General features: G+C 49.0%; 1 protein-coding gene across 2 annotated transcripts in view; it reads right to left on the bottom strand.

Moving 5' to 3' along the window:
• Positions 1 to 17,626, bottom strand: part of Srrm4 (serine/arginine repetitive matrix 4) — a 143,398-nt gene extending 125,772 nt beyond the window's left edge. For both annotated transcript variants that reach the window (XM_021631766.2, XM_060382537.1), the window contains exon 1: positions 16,950 to 17,626. In XM_021631766.2, coding sequence (XP_021487441.1) covers positions 16,950 to 17,080 — 131 coding nt within the window. In that variant the 5' untranslated portion in view covers positions 17,081 to 17,626. The remainder of the gene's footprint in view (positions 1 to 16,949) is intronic.
• Positions 17,627 to 22,605: the final 4,979 nt, after the last annotated feature.

The following is a 22,605-nucleotide window of genomic DNA, read 5'->3' as shown; positions in this document are numbered from 1 at the left end:
CTTGGCAGCATGGGAGAATTGGGAACTGGCATCAGAGGTTTGGAAGATGAGGCTACGGTCTCATGGCTAGACCATGTTAAGCACCAACTTAGGTTAGATTGGTCCCAGCCACCGTCCATTTCCAGCTGCTTTTTGAGGGGACTCACAACAAATGTAGTGACAGCTCAAGGATAGGGCTTCCCATGGCTAGGTTGCTTACAATCACAGAATCTATGTTTCAATGGCAAACACCCCCCACCTCTTATTCCTTTGTGCTTTCCTTTCCTGGGGTCACCTCTAGTGCTTAGAACAGTGTCACCCAGCTGTGGGCTGTGCGCTGGCCTAACAACCCTGGGATGGTTTCCACAAGGCAGTCACCAAAAACATTATTAATACATTGAGGATGTGTGGATTCTTGGTCCCAGGGTTTGGTTTCTCATGGAGTTATTAGGCTGGGGGTGGTGGTGGATGCTAACTCTAAATGATGATACTCTTTGGTTACAGATGACAAAGCCAGCTCCAGCCAGTCCCCTGGTAATTGCTCACACTTATCTTTAAGGGGAGCCAGTCTGAGAAGAATTGCTTTCTTCTGTAAGATGGCCAGAGGTATGTGGCGGGGTCTCAACGGTGCAGTGCGCTGTCTCTGATGTGTGCTTGTGCTGGGCTCATTCCCAGTTTGATGTCTCCGTTCTGCACAGTAGCCTTGGGGGAGATTGATACTTCCTGTTCTGTGGCTGATAAAACTGAGGCTTCAGGGGGTGAAATCACAGAATAGAAGAGCCCTCGCTGTACTATCAGGTTCCGTGAGTATGGCGCAATGTGTCATGTGCCAAAGTACCGCACAAAGTTCAACCCAGAGCACAGCAGGGAAGTCCTTCCCAAAGCCTGGCATTATTAAAAAAAAAATTTTTTTTTTAAACGAAGCATCTCACTATGTAGCCCTGGCTGTCCTGGAACTCTATAGAGAGAAGGCTGGTCTGGAACTCACAGAAATCCACCTCTCCCTCCAGCTCTGGGATTAAAGGTGTGCACCACCACAGCCAGTTAAATCTTTATTTACTGTTATCGTATGTGAGTGTTGGGGAGGGGAGAGGGTGCTGCAACATAAAGCAGGCCAGCCTGGGCTACGTGAGCCCTGACTAAAGAAGCCAAAAACCAACCAGAAGAGGAACGCCCTGCCTTGTAGTTAAGTGAGTGAACATGTATGAGATACGCAGAACAATGCCCGGCATGATTGCCATTTGCACAAAAATGCTTAGTTCTCTCATCTCAGAAATGGAAAGGAAAAATGAGTCTCCCCCCTTTCCCGACGATTCCATAATGTGAGAGTCTTTAAAAATGCGCTGCACAACTCTGCAGGTAAGATAAATCACCCTTAAGCTTCACACAGGCAGGACACAGCTGGGGAAAGACACCTCAAGAGGGAATCAGGCCCCAGGAGACCTCGCCCCCCCCCCCCCCCCCCGCACCTTCCGCAAGGCACTCAGGTGCTTCAGGTGAGACGAAGGTGGCGCTGTCCAGACAGACTCTAAGCTCCAGGGTCCCGGCAGTGGATCTGCTTCTGTAACATCACAGCAGCCTGATGGGGGCACACCAAGCCAGAAATAGTGCCTGCATGCAGACCATGTACTCCGCTACTTGCCTAAGGCGATCACGGGATGTGTGCTCTCCGCTCAGCACCCTCACATTCATCAGCAAGTGCCCGGCTCCTCAGGCTCTTCACACCCCACTAGGGAATTCGAACAATGCCACCCTGCCTTCCGAGATGGTTTCTCACATCTTCTCCCGCCCTGTGATCAGCTTCTCCTGTGCTCCGTGACTCAATAAACACTTGTCTATCCAGCGTGTGCCGAAACCAAGCTGGATGCTTTCCTGACGCATGCACGCTAAGTCCTTCTATCTCTGAGCACCCATCCCGCCCCACCCCACCCCAGGGTGTCGAACACAGTATATATTCACAGTTCTCAGGAAATGTGAGTTGGGGAGCAGTCGTGTCCTGAGCCTGTGCTGTGATGGGAGTTCAGGGATAAATAAGGCAAAGCCCTTCGGCCAAATGCATACAACCACACACACTAATTACCATGTTCCTAGATGATTCCTCTATTGACACTTCCATTTCTCAGCCTGATGGCTTATGTATTTAACAGTGATAATCAGAGCTGGTTAGCCTCCGACTAGCTTCTCTAGCCTAAGGCCAATGACATCACCTTCTGAATGCTGTTTGCTCCTGTGCAAAATAAGTTGTGGTAAAGAAAGGGATCCCACTATGAACATTAAGACACGAAATGAAAAAGCATGGTGTCAACGGTATGCATGGCAGGTCCTCAGCAGTTAGTAGTGGACATGAGTTTCCAAACACACCCCCTTCTCCAAGAAAAAGAAAGACCTTTCATGTGCACTGCAGCCTCCCTCATCCTGCACCAGTGGCAGACATCACTAATCGATCTTAGACGCTGCCCTAGAAGCTACCTCAACACAGTGCTTCTGGCGGCCATCATTCGTTGATTGTGGCTATTGGCCATGTGCAGAGCTCTGCTGTCCTGTTGTTAGCCACTTCGTTCAGTATGTTGTCACTCTAAGGGACATCTCATCCCTCTTGGAGCCCTCTCATTGGGTGTTGAGATAGCCTCCCCAGCTACTGAGTCTCAGGCTCAGGTGCATGCAGGAGGTGCCTATTAGATGCAGGCACCAAACATCAGGCTCTGCCTAGCACAATCGCTTCCATTCTGCTGACTCGCTGATTAACTTGGAGAAGTCACTTTTCATCTCCACATAACTTTCCTCTCTCAAGGAACATGACGTTTGAAAGCTGGATGGCTGGCATATTAGGGTTGTGGCTTTGAATTGTGGATATTCTTCTAAGATCTGTCATACCCATATAGTCAGCATACCCTCTGTACACTGGAGATACAGTGCATCTCAGAGGCCTGGGCGACAGGGTGCTTAGGGACAACCACATGCGGAGAGGAGCAATGCTTTGAGATATTAGCCTTGGTGGATTTCCTTCTCTATTTCCCCCATTTAGTCAGGTCCGGACTCTACCCTTCCTGCCCAGGGAGGCTGTGTGAAGGCTGAAGACAGGAAGGATAGGAGCACATCTCAGTTTTTGCTTTCCAGAAGTCCTGAAGCCCTTGTTGGGCGTCTTAGGAGAGAGGCTCGAAGAAACACAAAATTGGAAAAAAAAAAAAAAAAGAAAGGTTCCCCTGAACGAAGAGGTGGCTTAGGAACAGAGGAAAAGGAGAGAGAGGGAGAGGAAGGGGAAAGGGAAGAAGATATAGAAAGAGAGAGGAACCAGTTAGGTCTCACATGGGCGGGAACGATGTGTATCACCGTGGTAACATGTTTCAACTGATAACCAGTGGCTAGAGTTGTACCAGATTGGGAAACCTTGGACAAAACTGAACAACCTCTCCGAGCTTGTCTTCGCTTGCAATATGAAGGCTGTTTTCAGTGATGCCAAGTGTGAGTATAAGGGAGTGGAAATAGATGGTAAACCTTGGTGCTTAAGAAATGTCTACCCACCCCACCGTCTACACCATCTCTGGGCCTACACCTCTCTGGGGTGCCATGTTGAAGTTTTTGTCTGTCCCAGAACACACGTGGGGGTCTACAGCAGTGGTTATCAACCTTCCTCGTGCTGTGACCCTTCATTTCTTCATCCAACGCTAATCAAAACTGTAACTTTGCTAGCTATGAATTGTAACATAAATATCTGACATGCAAGATATCTGATGTGTGACCCCTGGGGGTCATGACCCATAAGTTGAGAACCATTGGTCTTGGGTGATAACTAAGCAGTGATGAGCACTTGCTGTTCTTGCAGAGAACCTGGGTTCAGCTCCCAGCCCCTACGTGATACCTCACAGTGATCTATAACTCCAGTTTCAGGGTATCCTATCTTCTCCTTTGGCCTCCATGAGCACCAGACATTCACAGGGTATGTAAATGCAGGTGAAACACCCATACGTGTAAAATAAAAATATCTTTAAAAAGGATCGCATAACAGCTAACACCTGCTATCTCCTTTCCCTGAGAAAAATGGCCCGTTTTATAGTGTGAGCATGGAGCTGAGAGGATTTAGACAACGTGGTGAAGGCCTTGCCTCGCAGGGCCCAACATGAAGCTTGTAGTGCAGGTGGCAGTATGAGTCCCAAGTGTCACCTGTAAGGCTCCCAAGACTCCATGAGCAGTCTGATAATCTGATTTTTTAGGACAGCTTCCCCCAGAAGGACTATGTGGTCTTCCTTTTGGGCAACTTCCCAGTGCAGGAGAGATCAGTAACATCCCACCATTTCCCCAGCCCCAGGAACTAAGCCTCAACTCAAGGCAGGTCCTTCCTCCTGTCCCTGAGCTCTGAAGAAATCACAGAGATGCATGCTGGCAGGACAGAGGGGGCCTTGGAGGTGACACTCGGTGTTCTACACCATCACCTAAACTGCAGTCCTCATGTCGATCCCTGTAAGGCCATGCTTACCTCTGAGCTCCATGCTCATACTCTATGAAATGGGGGGTTATACAGAGCGTTGGGGCCGAGATGTGGTGACATTATTGCCGTAAGTTGCTAACACAGAGACTGCTTTATGGATGGGAGAAGGCCACAATTGTGTTGTGTAATTGCTAATTCCTGTGGCCTTGCCCAAGGTACCCTACAGGTGTGGCCCTGGCTGTGTTTCTGACAATGTCGACTCCCAGTCTGTTTTCTGATGGCTAATTATTTGTACACGTGCCTCCCAGACCCAAGTGTAAGAAGCTTCAGAATGGAGGCATTTTTTTTTTCAATTGTTAGGCTTTGCTCATGATAGAAGATCAATGCTGGGTGAAGGCATGGGTGAGCAACCGAAAGTCAGATGTGAAATCCCTTGACACAGGTTTAAGGAAAGGTCCATGGCAAGTGCTGTGTTTTGATTTGTTTTGTTTTTATTTTGTTTGTTGTTCGTTTGTTTCTGATAGAAATGACATAAATACAGTCATGAAAATGTCTAGAGCAAAAATAAACCCAGAGCAGAAAGGAAACCTGAGGTCTCTGCGTTTTGGATGCTGTTTAGGTTTGAGAAAGGGTCTTGCTCTGCACCCAGGCTGAACTTGAACTCCTGTATTCCCTTTCTCAGGCTCCCAAGTGCTGGTATTGCAGGTGTGTTCCACTGTGTCTGTTAAGTGTTGGGGAAGGAAACAGGATTAGAAGAGTGAAGCAGATGTTCCTAACTGTTAGCTTTTAATCATTAGTTAAATAAATAAAGTAGATGCTCAATAAATATTGGTTGGATGGGAAGATGGATAGATGGGTAGGGGGATGAATGGACAAGTGGATAGGTGAATGGATGAGTAGATAGATGGGTAGACGGATGGATGAATAGTGGGTATATAGATGGATATATGAGTGGATGAATGGGCGGATGAATGAGTAGATGGATAGAAAGGTGTATGTATACATGGGTAGATGAATACATAGAAAAAGAGTAGTTTGAAAACAAATGAATACCTGGAGAAGAATATGTCTACATGCTGAATGAATGAACGAACAACTAGATGGATAGGGTAGGTAGGTAGGATAGATGGATGGATGGGTAACTCGATGGTGGATAAATAATCAACGGATATAATATGTTTCATGAATGAATGTACTAGAAATGAGTGAAGCGCTGGGTCAAGTTCCCAGCAATCACGAGGAATCACGTATGTGAAAAATTACCACAACTGCCCAGTGCCTGTGCCCAGCTGGGATAGCCTGAAGTAGATGGTGCCTGTGCGTAGGTGAGCTAGCCGGGGGTAGGTAGGCTCAGTCAAAATTTACTCTCCTTGTCTCTATTCCCTGGGAAAACTTGATTCCAGGAAGGAAGTGACATTAATGTAGCATCAGACTGACAAGTCCAAAAATGAAAGCATCAGGCAGCGCCAATGGATGGATGCCCTGAGCCATGCCCTCTCCCATACCCCACTGTGGCACCAAGATGGAGCAGGATGGAGCCACATATTGGGTATGAAAGCAGCTTGCCGAGAGCTTCCATGCTTCCATATGGCGCCCTGATTTCCTTCCTATGTCTGGTGAGCAGAGTGGGTGTTCCAAACAGCTTAAGATCCAAGCCCTAGCTCTCATATCACCAAGCTCTGTGACCTTAAGCAAATGGCCTACCTCTCTGACCTTCTCATCTACAAAGTGTCACAGTACCCAGCTACCTCAAGGGGCGAAATGCTTTTTCTGCAGTCAGTCACCCTTTGAGGGTACCAAGTACTCATAAACCATCTTCAGTAGTTATGATTATGTCTTCTGATGGGTGAATTCTGGTAGTGAGGAGATTTGGATTTCCACATACTATATGACTTGGGCATTTCCCATGACTACCTTTTTCCATCTGCATAGTCAAGCACAGACTTCCCAAACTCCCAGGTGGAAGGTTTATTCCAATCAGGGGTAAAACTTCAGTGTCTCTTACATGGAACTCTACTCCACACCCAAATTCCTTTTGGACCTGAACCTGAGTGGCCAAGGGCAACCATGTCCAATACTCAGGTCCCACCAAGAATCAATAATCATCCCATCTCTGTGTTACAGACCAGACTGCTGAGCTCATGAGTAGCTAAGGATGTGCTTGAGGACACATAGCTTTAACCAGAGGACAAGCTGCACAGCCCCCCTTCCCAGGCACCTAAGGAGCATCTGTTTGGATGAGAGCTCTTGCTTTCCTGTGGTGGGGTGGCCCAAGGGCTAGGGAACACAAAGTATGGAGAGATACAGCAGGTGGAACTTTAGCGAACATCAGATGTCTTCAGTAGCAAGTTGCATGAGCAACAGCTGCGATCTGCCTGGCATCTGCTTCATCCTGAGACCCCATGGGGGAAAACACCCAAATATCTCCACCATCGTTGGGACCCTACTCTCAGCCTTGACGGCAGGATAGGTGTGTGCCATTGTTTCATGGTCTAACTTCAGGCGAATCATCCCACACCTCTGAGTTTCATCTGTTTGTAAAAGGAAAACAGATCAATAGTTCCGTCTCGTTCCCCAGGGACCACCGAGCCTCTTGATGTCTTGGAGCTGGACGCCCAACGGGATGTATGTCAGCAGCAGCTCTTAGAGTTTCTATCTGATGTGTCCTGAAATGCCACACTTGTTCTGTGTCTCGGTCTCTCTGTCCCTAAATTACCGAGGCTGTGTTTCAGTTCCTGAAATGTGCCCTCTGGCTGCTCTTCCACCTGGCCATGAACTCACCACCACAATGAGGTGACCGCGGTGCACAGAGGGTTGAGTGGCAGAAAGCAGTAGGATGATAATGGCCTCTCAGCATTTCTGCCCCAAATACCGTGTAACACGGCCTCCAGGCCACACAGGACCAGTGCTCAGACACACACCCCCATCTCTGGAAGCGTACAGGGCTCCTGAATCACCTGCCACCTGGCTGCAGGAGGGAGGCTCGGGCAGGCAAACTGGACAAACAAAAGCCCATTGTCTCCTGGAAGCTCTGAAACCCGATGCTGGAAACTGCCTAGCTGCTCACCTGTTTTACTGGGCACAGTCTAGGGGCTGATAGGCATCTCATCATTGGACACCATATGCCACAAGAGACCCTGAAGGGACAGGAAGGTGCCTGAGGTGGCAAGAGAGGGCTAGTGTTATGTCAACTGACTACAACAGAGATGTCCGTTCAAACCAGAGACCACGGCACTGGAGCCAGTACTGTTAGTTAGTTGGTTGGTTGGTTTGTTCGTTGGTTGGTTAGTTAGTTAGTTTATTTGTTTGTTGAGACAGAGTTTCACTATGTAGCCCCGGCTGCCCTGGAGTTCAATACATAGTTGAAAGTGGTCTCAAACTCACAGAAATCCACCCGTCTCTGCATTCCCGGTGTTGGGATTAAAGGCATGTGCCACTACACCCAGCTTTATTCTTTTAAAGGTTTTTACCTTCAATTATGTGCACGTTTGTGTGGTGGGGACGCACACGTGTGCAGGTGCCCTCAGAGGCCAGAAGAGGGAGTTGGATCCCCCGGAGCTGGAGTTAGATGGTTTTGTGAGCTGCCCAATGTGGAACTGAACTTGGGTCATCTGCAAGTGCAGTACATACTCTTAACTGCTAAGCCATCTCGCTAGCTCAGGGCTCTCTCTCTCTCTCTCTCTCTCTCTCTCTCTCTCTCTCTCTCTCCCTCAGCAGGAAAACCATGAATCATCAATATGCAAATATAAATTACACAGGCATTCCGTTGTTGTGCACATTGCAAATTGTGCCTCCTGGTCCTCAACCTGAGGGACCTCTAGGCTCCTCAGCCAGAGCATTTTGGTGCTACCACTCTGTAGGCTTCCGTTCTCTGTCTGTGCTTTCGCTTGTGTTACCCTTGCTCATTACTCACACGCTTAATCCCTGTAATAAGTTCTAGGATCCCACAAGGACTGGGAAAGATGTTGTCCCTGGTGTCTGTGGTTCAAACTGTCCTATGAATCCCACGGAGAAACACCGCTGCCTCCAAATGCCTGAGTTAATCACACTCACAGAAGGAAAAAAAAAAAGATTATCTTGACTCATAGTTTTCTCCTTCTACAATGTGGGTCCAGGGGATTGAACTCGGGCCATCAGGCTTGGCTGCAAGTGCCTCTTCCCTCTGAGCCATCTCGCCGGCCCACATCTCCCTTCCCACAGGCTTGTAACTGTCAATCAGACTCCCAGCTCTCTGGCTAAGCTTAACTTTTAATGAATCCAGTGAACATGACCCATTGGTGGGTGTCTGCTCTGTGAAACTGGGGGCAGGATCCGAGGTGTGAGAATCTACCAAGGGATCCTCTGCATGTGACACATTTGTGTCCAGTGGACCTTAATATTTGTTTTGAACAGACATGACACATGTAGGCACGTGCTACTTAATAACTGCTTTAGGCTTGAGCCCATTACCGTGTTTGCTTTGGCTTTGTTTCTATGACATCTTCATTCTGAATTTTACTTCACGGAGCTCCGCACAGAGGCTGGAGTGTGTGGCAACGCCCTCTGCAAGATTTCAAGGTGAGGAGAGAGAGACAGAGAGAGACAGAGAAAGAGAGAGACTGGAGACTGCTTCTGAGTACAAGGAAGAGCTGAGGTTTACATACCAGGCCAGGAGAGACAGACAAGACTCACCCCCTGCCACCATTGGAGCAAAATCTACCACCTTGATTCAGAGGTCTAAACAGCATCTTTTTCAGTTTCCCAATCTGATGGGTCACAGACAGAGAGACTGCTTAACTTTAACACAGGCAGGAGCCACGCTTTTCGGAGTCACCTCTGGCTGCATTAGAGTCGAGCCAGAAGCCCACAGGAACAGACTGGAATGGGGGCCCGGGCTGCCAAGACTGCCACCCTCCCTGGATGGGCATTAGGAGTTGAAAACCTGGGGAATCTTTACCAGGTGGACGAGATTCCCTTTGTTCTGGCTCCTGTTGCATCCTGGGAGGCATATAGCTGCGACTCCACTTTCTCTCCCTCTACTGCTCTCAAATGTCCCAAGAGTGCTTCCACCCCGGGGCCTGTCCATTGCTGTTTCTTCTAATTCAGACGCTTTGTCCCCAACTGTCTTCAGAGCCTGCCCACTCTCATCCAGATTCCTGACAACTATATCTCACATACTGCCCCTCCCCTCTCACTCGTCACCCCTTCTTCATTCCACCGTGGGGGCTGTCACCTGACCTATTTGTTTATTTGGTTCTTCCATTTCCTGTCTCCTTTCTTTCTTTCTTTCTTTCTTTCTTTCTTTCTTTCTTTCTGAGTAGGGACTTCCTTTTGCTGGTTGGCTACTGTACTGTGTAGTATCTCAATAAAACTGTTGAAGGCATAAATAAGTGAAAATATAACTCAATGCCACAGCCAAATGCAGCTCCCTTTGCTTTGTGAATTCTTTCCTCTATCGGCATTTGCTACCTTCGAAGTCTGTGGGCCCACTGCCACCCCCCTCATGATCACTGGTTGCTCAAAGAACACAGAATGCATTTATATTAGCTATCTAGACCATGAAGGACTAGAAACCTAATGGCCCACACCAGAGACGGTGCCCTTGAGCCAAAGGCGAGGAAGTTGGAGATTTTTGTATTACATGGGCCGTTCCTTTCCAGTGCCCCCCACAGGCAATGCCCCCTCCAAGTGGTTTTACCTGCTTGTACCCTCGGGAGACATAATGATCTCTGAGGTCCTCCTGAGCACAGAAACCCCTATGCCTTCCCCCTCATCACATCTCCCTGGTAGATTAAATTCGTAAAAAAAGTCAAGTCACATCCATTTCATAGGTCACACACTGCAAGAGAAGTGTGGCCATGAACAAACGTCCTTGTGCTGTGCTGGGGGATCTCTGCCTTCCCTGTTTGAACCAAATCCCTGCACCTTCATTCCCACTCCCACCGGAAGTACATAAACCTGACCACCTGGAGTCTCCTTTCCTGAAAACCATGAAGCCCTGGACGGAAGAAGCCGCATTTCATTCAACTTTTCCTCCCTGATGGGCCTGGCTCATTGGGATAATAAAAACTGTGATTTATTATTGATAACGAGAGCTACCACAGAAGACATCCTTCCCATGCGCCGGGCAGCGCTGTCCATATGAGCTCATTCAGTCCTCTCAATGCTTCTCCGAAGTGGTTGCTATTATTAGCCCCATTTTATGGATGAGGAAATCAAGACCAAAGTTGAATCATTTGCTAGAAGTCTCCTAGCCAGCGTGCTTGCAGGTAGTAAGTAGAGCCATTGATTTGACTTCTCTGCCTGGCAGATTCTGCACACAGTCCCGCAGAGCTCAGTCTCTCTGGAGAGCTGCGAAGTCACGGGCAGAAATGAGCAGAGAGGTGCTCGACGTCACAGAGCTCATGATTGTGGTCTCAGTGCTGGGCAGCCAGGGGCAGGCCTGCCTAGCCTGTCCGTCCCACTGGGCACATTCTCGGTGCGGGGGAGACTTCGTTTCAGAAAGAAGAAAAGGTGAAAACGAAATGAGAGGTGGACAGAGCCTGAATAAGAACACCCAATGGAGTCCTCTGGCTTCCATGCACACACACACACACACACACACACACACACACACACACACGTTTGTGTACCCGTGTGAGGACACCACATACACACACACATAAACAGAGAGAGAGACACACACACACAGAGACAGAGACACACATCGAGTCAGAGACAGACAGACAGACAGACAGATAGACAGACACCAGGCACAAACACAGAAAGACACACATGCTCACAGTATTGGCATGAAGGAGAGGCAAGGCTAGGGAGTCTAAGCACTCTGTGAGTATTCCCTCGCACCTCAGAAGAGTGTCAATGACAAGCCATTGAAGAACTCTCGCTAAGCCTATTCCACCTTGCAGGAGGACGGATCCAGCTGTCCAGAGAGTTGGGACAGGTTTTTAATTTGTTGTGACTCTGCACCATGCCTGATGTATTCATGGAGAATGAGGTCCATTTGGGGGCCTCTTTCCTCATTACAGAAATTAGGACTTGGGGAATGTTCCACACTGTGTGGTGGCCTGGAGTCTGGTAGCAGGCTACGGGGACTCACGGGTCTGATGGCATTCGACCTAAGCTCCTCTACTAAATAATATGCCTCTTCCTTGAGCCAGCCAGACATCTTTATCTGAAGAGCCTCATTCTGACACCAGGAAGAGTTTGTTTGCAGCATATGTCATCGTTCAATGGCATCGATTAGAACCCTCAGAGTGTCAGAGAGAGAGGTGGGGCTGGGAGAGAGCTCAGCTTCCCTCAGATGGGAGCCTTGCATATTCAACAACCCATCCATCGTCCCTTGAACATCTCCACACCCTGCCTCTTTAAGATACAGCATTTGCCAAGCAAACAAAGAAGAAATGTCACAAAGGGTCCCCACCACTAACCCCAGTATGCCATTCATATTTCAATCTTTTAGATGCGGAAATGTTTGACCCAGCAATGTCACTCCCTTCCCCCAGAAGAGCGTGTGTTCAATGCTAGGGCAAGCGTTTTCTATGACCCTCAGAACACTGGCTCTTAGCCATGGGTTGTCAGTAAAGCACCATCTAAATGCCCCTCACCCTGATCCCAAGGAAGGGGTCAGCACAAATGTGTTAACTGATTGCCTGGCACCAAGGGGAGTCTCAAATTAAATGGTTCAAAGGCATTTTTTTTCTGCTTTACAATTTGGCCATCTTTCCCCTCATGCAGTAAAACCTCCAATAGTTTGGAATTTATGAGGCTTTGGACAGGGACTGGGCTCCAGTCAGCTTCTGGAGTATTCTGCATGAAAGGGATTTTCGAAGAAAATTAATAGCTTGCCAAACAAATAGGAAAGGGAGGGCATACTATTTAAGGGGGCGGGGGGAATGCCATTCTAGCCCTTAACAAACATGCATCTGCAAACAGTTCATATGCTGACTTCCAATGATTTTCACATGTTCATTATGTCCCCAGCTACGGCTGTTTATCGACATGATTATAATGGTTTGGGCTGGCTTCAAAGGCTAGGCTTTGCTGATCAGGAACTTCTTAGGTACAAACTTTTTGAGGCTGAGGAATTAATAGAGGAATTAAGGGAATGCCTAACAATGTGACTCATCTTTGGGTGGGTGAGTGAGGAGAGCTCCAAGTCTCCCTGTCTGTTGTTGATCTTATTGACTTCTGGGTGGTCAGGTACTATAGGGTGAGGGTTGACCTCACTGAACCTTGTCCTGTTAGACAAGGTTTACATCTGTTAGAATTTCTATTCTAAATAGCTACTCACACTTCCCCCTCTGTCCCTTCTCTCTCTCTCTCTCTCTCTCTCTCTCTCTCTCTCTCTCTCTCTCTCATTCCTCCCTCTCCTTCCTTCCTTTCATTCTTTCTTTCTTTTCCCTCTATACAGCTCCAACTGTCAACTTAACACAACCCAGAGTCATCTAGGAAGAGAGAACCTCAATTTCAGAATTGCCTCCACCAGATTGACCTGTAGGGAAGTCTGGGGAAGCATTTTCTTGATTAATGATTGATGGGGAAGAGCCCAGTCTATTATGGGTGGTGTCATTTCTGAGCATATGGCCTGGGCTGTATAAGAAAGCAGACTGAGCAAGCCAGTAATCAGCACTCCTCCGTGGCCTCTGCATCAGCTCCTGTCTCCAGGTTCCTGCCTTCAGTTCCAGCCCTGACTTCCTTCAGTGACGCAGCATGACTTGAAGGTATAAAAGGCCACACACCCTTTCTCCCAATGTTCCATATGGTCAGTGTTTTATAGCAGCAGCAGAAAAGCACACTAGAACACCCTTTCTCTCTCTTTTTTTTTTCCTTCTTGATTTCTCTCTCACTTTTCCTTCCTCCTCACCCTCTCTTTCTCAGGGTCTTACCTTGCAATCTAGGCTGACGGTGACCTCACAATCACCCTGCTTCAGTGACCTGAGTGCTGGGACTACAGGTGTGCACTGCCAAGCCAGGGTTCCTTATTTTGTTCTTAAGGAATTCTCGATGTGAACTGAAAATTATATCATGACTATAAAATTGTCAAAACTCATCATGAGATTATGGCATTAAAAAGAAGTTTAAGACTGTCGATTTCTGATGTCCCTCATATAACTCACAGGCTATTCTGCGAGGAGTTCATGGGCCAATTCAGAATGCAGACACTTATTCTCTGTGCCCCATCCCCAACTCGATAACCAGACAGGGAAAGAGTTAGCCTTCTGTGCAGGTTAAGCTCAGCTGGTAACTAGATGACAATTACCACTGCAGTGACGCCATTCCCTGGGCTGGGACTGTAGGAGGAAATGGCTGAGCTGGCATGTTATCACTCTTTTTCCGGCTCTGGATTCAACGTGATCAGTTACCTGAAGCTCCTACCTGAGCGACCCCACCGCCATCGTGTTGTTCCACACCCTTGAACTATGAGCTGAAATGAACTTTCCCCTGAGTTGCCTTTTCAGGGTACTTTTATATCACAGTAACTGGAAGAGAAACTAAACCACCTTCATGGAGGGAGAAAGAACTATAGAGTATTCCCCGCTTGACCTCACCTGTATACATTTCACCCCAGCGTCGCTGCCCGCGTGGAGCTGAACTTTCATAGTGTCAACTGTTGGCCTTGTTTGAGGAAGAAACAAAACAGAGATGGAGACTTTTGGTTTCCTTTTAACCGCTAGGAGCTTCCTCACAGGACCAAGGTGTATGAAGCAAACATTGCAGGCCACACGCATTGCAGAGCTTCTGCCTTGGTCCTCACGGCCAAGGTGGTCCCAGGCACAGATCATATTTTCAAACCGACAAACATGTTTGGCGAGGTCAACGCTCTGGTTCAGGGGACTGCACCCCGGGTTGTCTGATGTTCACCCGCATCAGCACCTAAGCCACCGCTACGTGGCGTCTCACTGTGCTGTCATTCTGACATTTGACTCAGACATCTGCCCGAAATCTGATACACAACAAAACTCTTGCCTCATCAAGAATGCCTCATGGGGGACTGGGGTGGGGTGGTGTGGGGGAGAGGGGAGGAGCCAAGGGGGATTCTGCTCAGGAAGCAGCTGTCTGATGTGTGTATGGTGCTGGGAAACCAACAACTTAAAATCCGTACCTCAGTTCCCATGCTAAATTATCTCCAGCCACAGACTTACCATATCCAAGGAGGGACCCTCGCCTACAATCAGATATTACGTGTGTGGACCAACAGGATTGGCTGGTAGCTTACCTGCCCGCCCCCACCTGCCCACAGACTTGTGCCGATCTGACTGAGCTGGGCTTCACTCAAACAACTAAACATTTCTGATGAGAACAAGTACATAGCTTGCCTCAGAAAGAGTCTCCGGGGCTCCGCTGGAGGCATGTAGCATCTTTCTCCTTTCTCCTCTCAAGGGCTTTGACTTTGGAGCCATGACATTTCCACCCTCCGGTAGTACAGAACCGTGGAAGGGAACTGGAAACTGACCATCGCCACATGTATTGGATGTGGGCGAGAATGGGGATGATTCTGACATTCAGTTAGTCTGCTGAAACACAATTAAGCCCAGCCTTTTCTGAGGACTTGGATATAAATGCTTGGAAATCTCTACTCTGGCTGAGATAAAACATCTACAAATCAGAATGTGCTCTACAGAGAGGAACTGCCAGTCACAAAAGTATTCTTGCATAATATCAGCCAAGAGCTTATAGAACTCTGACATAAACTTCAAGGGTGCTTTCCAGGGAGGACTGGAAACCCAGGAAGGACATTAAAATGCGCTAAGAGGGAGAAAATACCGAGAGTCCATGGAACTCTTGTAAAAGTCACACACAGATTAGATTCAAATGAACAAAAGCTGTGAGGCTAGTGTGTCTCTCAGTCAGTTTATACGATCGAAGCTATGGCATGTTGACAGTTTCAGACAGACAGTCAGATAGACAAATGGACAGGAAGGCAGACAGGCAGAACCATGAAGCTTCTTTGCACGGTAATATTAGGGACACTTTTCTAAATTAAAATAACACCAAGAACCTGCTTTCCTGCCCGTGTGCCCATAAAATAGAAGACTGTGGACCGAACACTTCTGCTGCCAGACAAATTTTCCCTGGCTCCTCCAGCAAGGCCATTTTCTCCGGCCAGTGCAGCACTGATGTGCCAACAGTAGAAACAGGAAGGTGAAGCCGGTGGCAGAAGACCAGGGAGATAAAAGCGCTGACGTCAAACTCTCTCCAAAGAACCTCTGAGCAAGCGGACAAGTGCCAGCTTTAATGACATCTGATGTCATCCCCCCTCCCTCCAGCCCAAATCAGTGGGCTTCCCCCTCTACTGCGCATAAGTTGTCCTCTGCTGACAGGCTCTACGTTCTGCTGGTTCTCCCTGATTCCTGTCCACCCATTTCCTACACAGGATGCTCCACTCGTCGAAAGACCTGTTTGAGCCTCAGTCAGAACAAAGAAAAGTTGCTGGGTGTGGGTTTGCTCTTTTCAGAGCTATTTCTCCAGTCAGCTTTCATGGACCCTGCACTTGCTGGGAAGTTCTGAGCCAGTTGTTGCCACACCAGGCATTCTGTCAGGGTCTCTTTCCCAGACATGTTTTCAATCTACTCCCTAACGCAGCCTGCCAGGATCAATCAATCCTGCGAGAGGTCTCCCCAGATCTTCTTCCCTTTAACTCTCAGAACCACTCAGCCACCGGCAGCAAGAGAAGAGTTTTCATACAGCCTTGATTTTTCCTGACGGAGGGCACAGCCCTTCTCAAACTCCTCTAAATCTGACGATCTAGGAAAATGCTGGGTTTTTCTCTGCCGTGGAAAGCATCTGTGTTCCTCAGCCCTTCTCTTCTCCCCTGCCTCCTGCTCTCGTTTTTTTGTCTGCCTCCTTATTTATTCCCTTACTCTCCCCTCTTGTCATTTTTTTTTTTTACCACCACCCCAGGGTCCAAACTCATTCCAAAGTTCAAAGCCACACAATCCTTAAAAAATAAAACAAAATAAAACTTTCAATCTTATCTTCATGCTGACTTTGAGCTTCCAGCCTTGGTTTTGGATGCCGGAGAGAAAGAATTCAACCCCAGAAGCCTCGGCCAAGGCGTGGAGGAGGGTGCTGTTTGGAGTGTATTTGAAGGAACAGCATATGGGCTTTTGTCAAAACGTTCAGAGCCCACTAGTTTCTGAGCTGAGGGTTAGAATGCACTCCCCGAACACCGGCTGAGCCAAGTTCATATTTTGTACAGCATGCCCCCACCACCTCACATCCACTACTGCCTTGCCCCCCTGACCTATGGGCTTGGGGATAGCTAAAAAAGTTTTCGGTCAAGTATATACTGGAGCCATACCGCCCACCCTAAGAAAGCAAAGGGGTTTGCATAGGAGTCTGTGGGAGTGTTGTTCCCAGCCAAAGAATTCCCGTCCCTTTCAAACAGCCTCTTCCTTACACAAGCGATTATGTCCCGTGTTCCAGCGTGAGACACCGGGAAGAAGGAGCATAGTCCAGGAACCCTGGCCCGGCCGCCTGGGTCCGCCTGTCAAGACCCTGGGGCTCAGGCAAGAAAAGGGGGAACCTTCCAGTGTCCCCAACTCACGAACGAGGTCATTACCTGGGGAGCGGTTTGCGGGCTGTGATACTGGCGACGATGATGCTCTCGGGACGCGGAGTGGCCACCGCTTTGAAGGTCCCTTTCCAGAACTTCTCAAACAGCTGTTTCTCGCCCTGCTGCAGGCTTGCCATCCTGAAACACCGGGGCGCTGTCCGAAGTGCTGAAATGTGGAATCCAAACCCGATGACACGCCCTCGGCTCCGGGGCGCTGTCCGTGTGAAACCCCCAAGGGGTGGGGTAGGGGAGAGAACGGAGTTCTGGGCGAGGGGGATGGGATAGACGGGACGTCTCAGGCTAGGCAGGCATCGGAGAAGGAAGGTGGTTCCCCGGCTGGGTTCACCTCCTGGCTTTGCTCTGAGCTGCTCTGGGAACCGACTGAGCTCCGCGTCCTCCACAAAGCAAAGCTGGCCGGCTTTCTCCACCGCGCAGAGAACGGAGAGGAGGCGACCGGGGCGTCTGCCGTGCGTGCGCGTGTGAGCTCCGACGCGCCCGGGTTTTGTCTCTTGCACAATGTGACGTTGGAAGGGGAGGCTGGTCGCGCGAGCTGCACTTTCCTCCCTCCCCTTCTCCGTCTCCTCCTTCCCCAGCAACCCCTCCTTCTCTGGCTCAGCCTCCCGCCGCCATCTGCATAACAAAAGCCCGCAGGTCTAGGGAGGAGAAAGGGCGGAGCGTGCGCTTGTCTCCAAGGCCCCGTGGCCACTGAGTTGCGGCTCTGACCTCTCTGAGAAGTGACCCCGGCACCTCAAACAGAACCAAGCAAGAGCCCCTCCGTCTCAGCCCCCACCCCTCCTCTGTTGTCGCAGGCCTTCCCCTCAACCCTTATATGCGCACTCCCGGGGCTGGGCCACCTCCCTATCCCTTTGCGAGACTTAGAGCGCGTCTTCCATTGAGGATGCTGCTAAAAGCCGCCTCACCTATCCTCCCAGGCCGGCCTGCCTTCACCCTCCCCACTTCTGGGAGGGACTGCCCAGGTCTGCATGGTGGGGGTACCCCTGTGTTCCTCTTTACGCCTTGGGGCCGCGGGCTCCCCCACCCCCCCTCCAGAAAATGCCGTTTGACGGACAATCCGTCACCAGCGCGCTTTCTCGCCATCTGTCGAGCCAGCCCCCACCCGCAGAGGGGCGCAGCGTCACATCTGTGCTCGCGGCGCTCAAAAGGATATCTCTTTTGTGCCTCGCAGCCGGCCCGCTTCTCGAAACCCACTGCCAAAGCCCTCCAAAAGCAGCGCGCCCCTCCCCCACCCCTCCTCCCCTCCCTACCCCCTGAGAACCCGTAGGAAGTGTGTGTGTGTGTGTGTGTATGTGTGTGTGTGTGTAACAACGTCCGATCTGACAAAGAAAGCGCCGGGAGTGGGAGGGTGGGGTGGGGGCGGGGAGGTAGTCCGAGGAATACAAGTAACTTTTTGGTCTTTCCCTCTTCTTCCTCCCCACCCGTCTCGTCAGTCCCAGGAGAGGCTCAGAATCTCCAACTCCAGCCGCGCAGGACGTAGACAGCGAACTCTCTTGTTTCACCACAGGGAAGATGTCCCACTGGGACCCCCAAGCCCTTTCTCCCTCGGAACCCTTTAATACTTGGTACAGTGAACACTTACACTGAAAACTCCTAGGAGCCTTCAAGAAGCCTTACGGACCTAAAAGCACGGACACCAGGTCCCACCCTGAAGGAGGAAAAAATATCCTGTAATTCTTGTTGACCTAGTAGCAGTGGGGAGCGACGACCCCCAACGTCAGCGCGTACTGTGTAAATTCTTTACAAGAGAATAGGAGGTACCCAGAGGGGCAAAGTGGGGAGAGGAGAAGAAGATGGGGGCGAGAGAAGCCGGAACACAAGAATAAAGGAGTGAGCGCTGGCCCTGAAGAGGCCTACAGTTTTTGTTTGGTGGATGGCTGTGTACCCTTTTAGGAGAGCCCCGAGAGATGCTCGCTCCGCAGTGACCCCTTCTGGTCAATAACTAGAAGTGCATTTGTTGGCTTTTAAAGTAGGTAGCGGGAGAGTGGAGTTGAGACAGGGCTGGAGCTGGGAGACCTGAAGATAGACGAAAGTCAGGGAGCGGACTGATCCCCTCCATTCACATTCCCCATTCTTGGATTGCTTTTAGGGCTTTTGACCCTCCCTTGGGTTACTGTCACCTTAAATGTCGTTGAGCTGCCTTCCTTCTTAGCTTTGGATATTTAAAGAGATCGGAACGGGTAGGTGGGACCTTACCTCCACCAATCAGCCAACACCTTCCAGAGGTGTGCCCAACCTTTAGTAAAAAGGCTTTATTTTTAGTGTGTGCATGTATGTCATGTGTGGGTGCCAGACTTAGCCAGGATTAGAGTTAAAGGTGATTGTAAGCCACCCAGTGTGGGTTCTGAGGTTTGAACTCAGGTCCTCAGGAAAAGCAGCAAGCACTCTTAACCACAGAGCCACCTCTCCAGCTCAACTGTTTGTCCTCTTCTTACCTGGTGTTATGGCAAAGCTCCCAGTTGGGCATCCTTGCCTCTTTGGAAGCCCAGAACAGCCAGGTGAGGCTATGTGTATGTGTATGGATGAGGAAGCAGAAGTTCAGGATGGCGGAATGGTGTGCCCATGTGACTTCAATGAGATAGTGGAACTCTGGGTATGGGAGAGAATTCTGGCAGTCGCAGGCATACCAGACTGGAACTAGGCAAAGCCTACCGGACACCAGTGAGCCGACGCTTAGAAGCACACAGCGCTGCGGGTTCTAATGGACGCCTCCTCCAACATCGCCTCCAACATGCGCAGGGCTCAGAACCCAGACTCCCAGCCTCAGCCCCGCCTCTTCTAGATGGATAGTCTTGAAGGAGTGACCTCAGTTGCTGTGTCAGTTGTCTTGTTACCGTGAAACGCCTGACAAGAAGCAAGCTAAATGAAGAAAGGCTTTACCTGGCTCACAGTTTGAGTCCATGGTGGTGTGGGAAAGCATGGCGTCAAGTGAGGCAGCTGGTCCTGTTACATACGTCAGAGTCGGGAGCAGAGGGACGTGGATGATGCTGTTCTTTTTTAATTTTTGTTTTATTCTTTTTTACAAAGCCCGTGACTGCAGGTGCATGGGACAATTCCACTCAAACTCAAGGTGGGTCTTTCCTCTTCAGTTGAACTTCCTGGAGACTTCCTTTATAGATGGAGGGGTGTGGCTTCCGTAGTGCTTCAAGTCCAGTCAAATGCACAATGAAAACCATCGCTCCTGCCAAAGCCTCCATTTCAATACCTTACATGAAGTATCTTGGATGATTACCCGCTTCCACTGGACCATACTTAGACGGTATTCCATGAAGACTGAACATCGCAGGTTTAAATAGACCGGCTCGGAGGATTAACAGAATCAGCATGACGTCGGGCTACAAAGCAGTCTGTGGGAAGTAGTTTAGTAAAGAAAATCAATTATTATTAGAGGCTAAAATCACAGCTAGAATCAGACAGAGCCAGGCACTGCTGAGCCCTGGCACTTTTTAGTCGGATGACCTCAGGCAAGGAACTAACTCATTGCCTCAATCATTTCTACCTGAAAAAAAAATGGAGGCATTGATGTATATTTCACATGACTGTTGTGAAGCTTACGAGACTTGCGGAGGATGTAGTTCAGGGTCCAGTTCATTAAAGTTGTCCATCAATGGCAAGTGCCCGCTAATGCTGTTGACATTTCTGTCAGGTCACTTCCAGTCACCATGAACTGGTGCCTGCTCTTGAGTCTTGGTTGGACACAGCCCTGGATACCAAAGGGTCTAAAGAGAAGACATATTTCATTTTCTGAGGGGCTTCACAACCCAATTCATCCTCTGTCCTCAGTGAGTAACGTGTGCTTCTTTTCTTTTTTATCACATGGACATAAACATTAGGGCTGGCTTCTCTAATATATCTCAGACTCATTCCTCTGTCATGTTATGCAGTAGAGCCGTCTCTGTCCAACTCTATCTCCTTCCCTGGGTGCCAGTCTCTGCTTCCCCAGGGGCCAATGAGCCACACAAAGAGCTGAGACACATCAGTGTGTTGGTTAGTGAACACACACAGTGTGGCACAAGTGGTGTTTATCCTTTGCGTTCTGTCACTGGAAGACATTGCTAATTCTGATTCACACTCCTCCGTCCAGACCTCAGAATCCTTCCCATTACCAACTTCTCTGATGGACTTCACCGGTGAGGTAAAGCTGGCACTCTCTGTAAAAGTGTATTTCCATCCACTCCTTCAGGATGCTTCTGTACTTATGCTGACACCCTTTCATTTATGGACAGAGAGGTGGGGCCGAAGGGATTGTGGAATCTGTAAACTTAGGTGTAGCCAGACTTTTGGCTGCTTTGTGGGTTCCTCTTTCTTCCACCCTTCTCCAATGCTATTCTTCCTCCCTTTCAATCCCCTAATACTAGTAGGAGAGAAAGAAGGATGGAAGTGGGCAACCATGTCATTAGACTACATCCTGCTGATTAGGGGCATTGGGTTCTTTGGGGCAAGTTTGATCTTTGCTGGCAGAATATCTAATTTCTCTTTCTTCTTTGCCCACAACTACTTAGCAAATGGCAACCAACCACAACCAACCAACAACCCACACCTCTTAGGGGTCTAGTATTTATACACCCTCTGAAAAGTTCCCAGAACTCCAAACATCACACAATAGCAGAAACTATCTTCAGGGGCAAAACTATCTCTGCTAGAGCACAAGGCAAATCATAGTCAGCTGCTGGGGACAATATGAAGCAGCCCCATATCCCACAGCTGGGATTACAATGAAAACTGATTCTCATAATATTTCTGTTTTTAAAGAAACCAAAATTCTCACTACACCCGGGCATCCCTACAGCCTCAGCTGAAGAGGTTTCTGAGCTTCCGTGCCCATTAGGCAGCATCCCTGATTCAGAGAGATAGCCCACATTTTGAGTTCTAACTCAGCCTTGCTAACAGTGCTGTGTTACCTTGGGGAAACCCCTTAACCTCTCTGGATTCAGTACTTCTTTGACTACGGTAGAGCTTGTCATGGTCTATCTGCATGAAGGGACTTCAGGGACCTTGACAGTCTAAACCTACTTCCCAAAGTCCAGTGAACAGTGAAAAAGTCAAATAATTACAGAGATAATGGGAAATATGATAATGAGACCGATCTGTCTTTGTGGCCTTAAACGGGACCTCACTAAAATCATTCAAATCATGAGATTCTTTACCTCCTCACACAGGTGTTTGGGAAGAATGAAAAATCAAGCTTATACTACTCAGGGTTTGCTGACTGCCACACCTGGAAAGTTCTACTTGGTGTCTAATCTGAATCCCACCCCTACTCTGTACTGTCCATCCTTTTCTAGACCTCAAATGTCCTTGAATGGATATGGATGGACCAGGAGTCCCTATCCCATGATTACATAGAGGTCTCTTTTCAGTGTCACCAATGTCGATACAGAAGTTGGAACACAGCAGGAATTCATTAATGATGGTTTTAGGTGTATGTCCCATGTCTGATAGCTAACTAACAAGTATTTGTGTCATGTTAGCTTAGAGGCAGGGATGCATGTGTCACCTCCACGTTACAAGAGTGTGACACTCATAGTGTTTGCTGATGCTGTCCGTGTCCCTGGAATAAAAGAACTCAACTTTGTGATTGAAAAACCCCTGTGGTTTAGAGGCCGCTATTACTCAGGAAGCGAAAGCACAGAGCGCTGAAGTGAGC

The sequence above is a fragment of the Meriones unguiculatus genome, chromosome 4 (assembly GCF_030254825.1).
Source record: "Meriones unguiculatus strain TT.TT164.6M chromosome 4, Bangor_MerUng_6.1, whole genome shotgun sequence".
Taxonomy (NCBI): domain Eukaryota; kingdom Metazoa; phylum Chordata; class Mammalia; order Rodentia; family Muridae; genus Meriones; species Meriones unguiculatus.
This window is presented reverse-complemented; position numbering and strand designations above follow the sequence as displayed.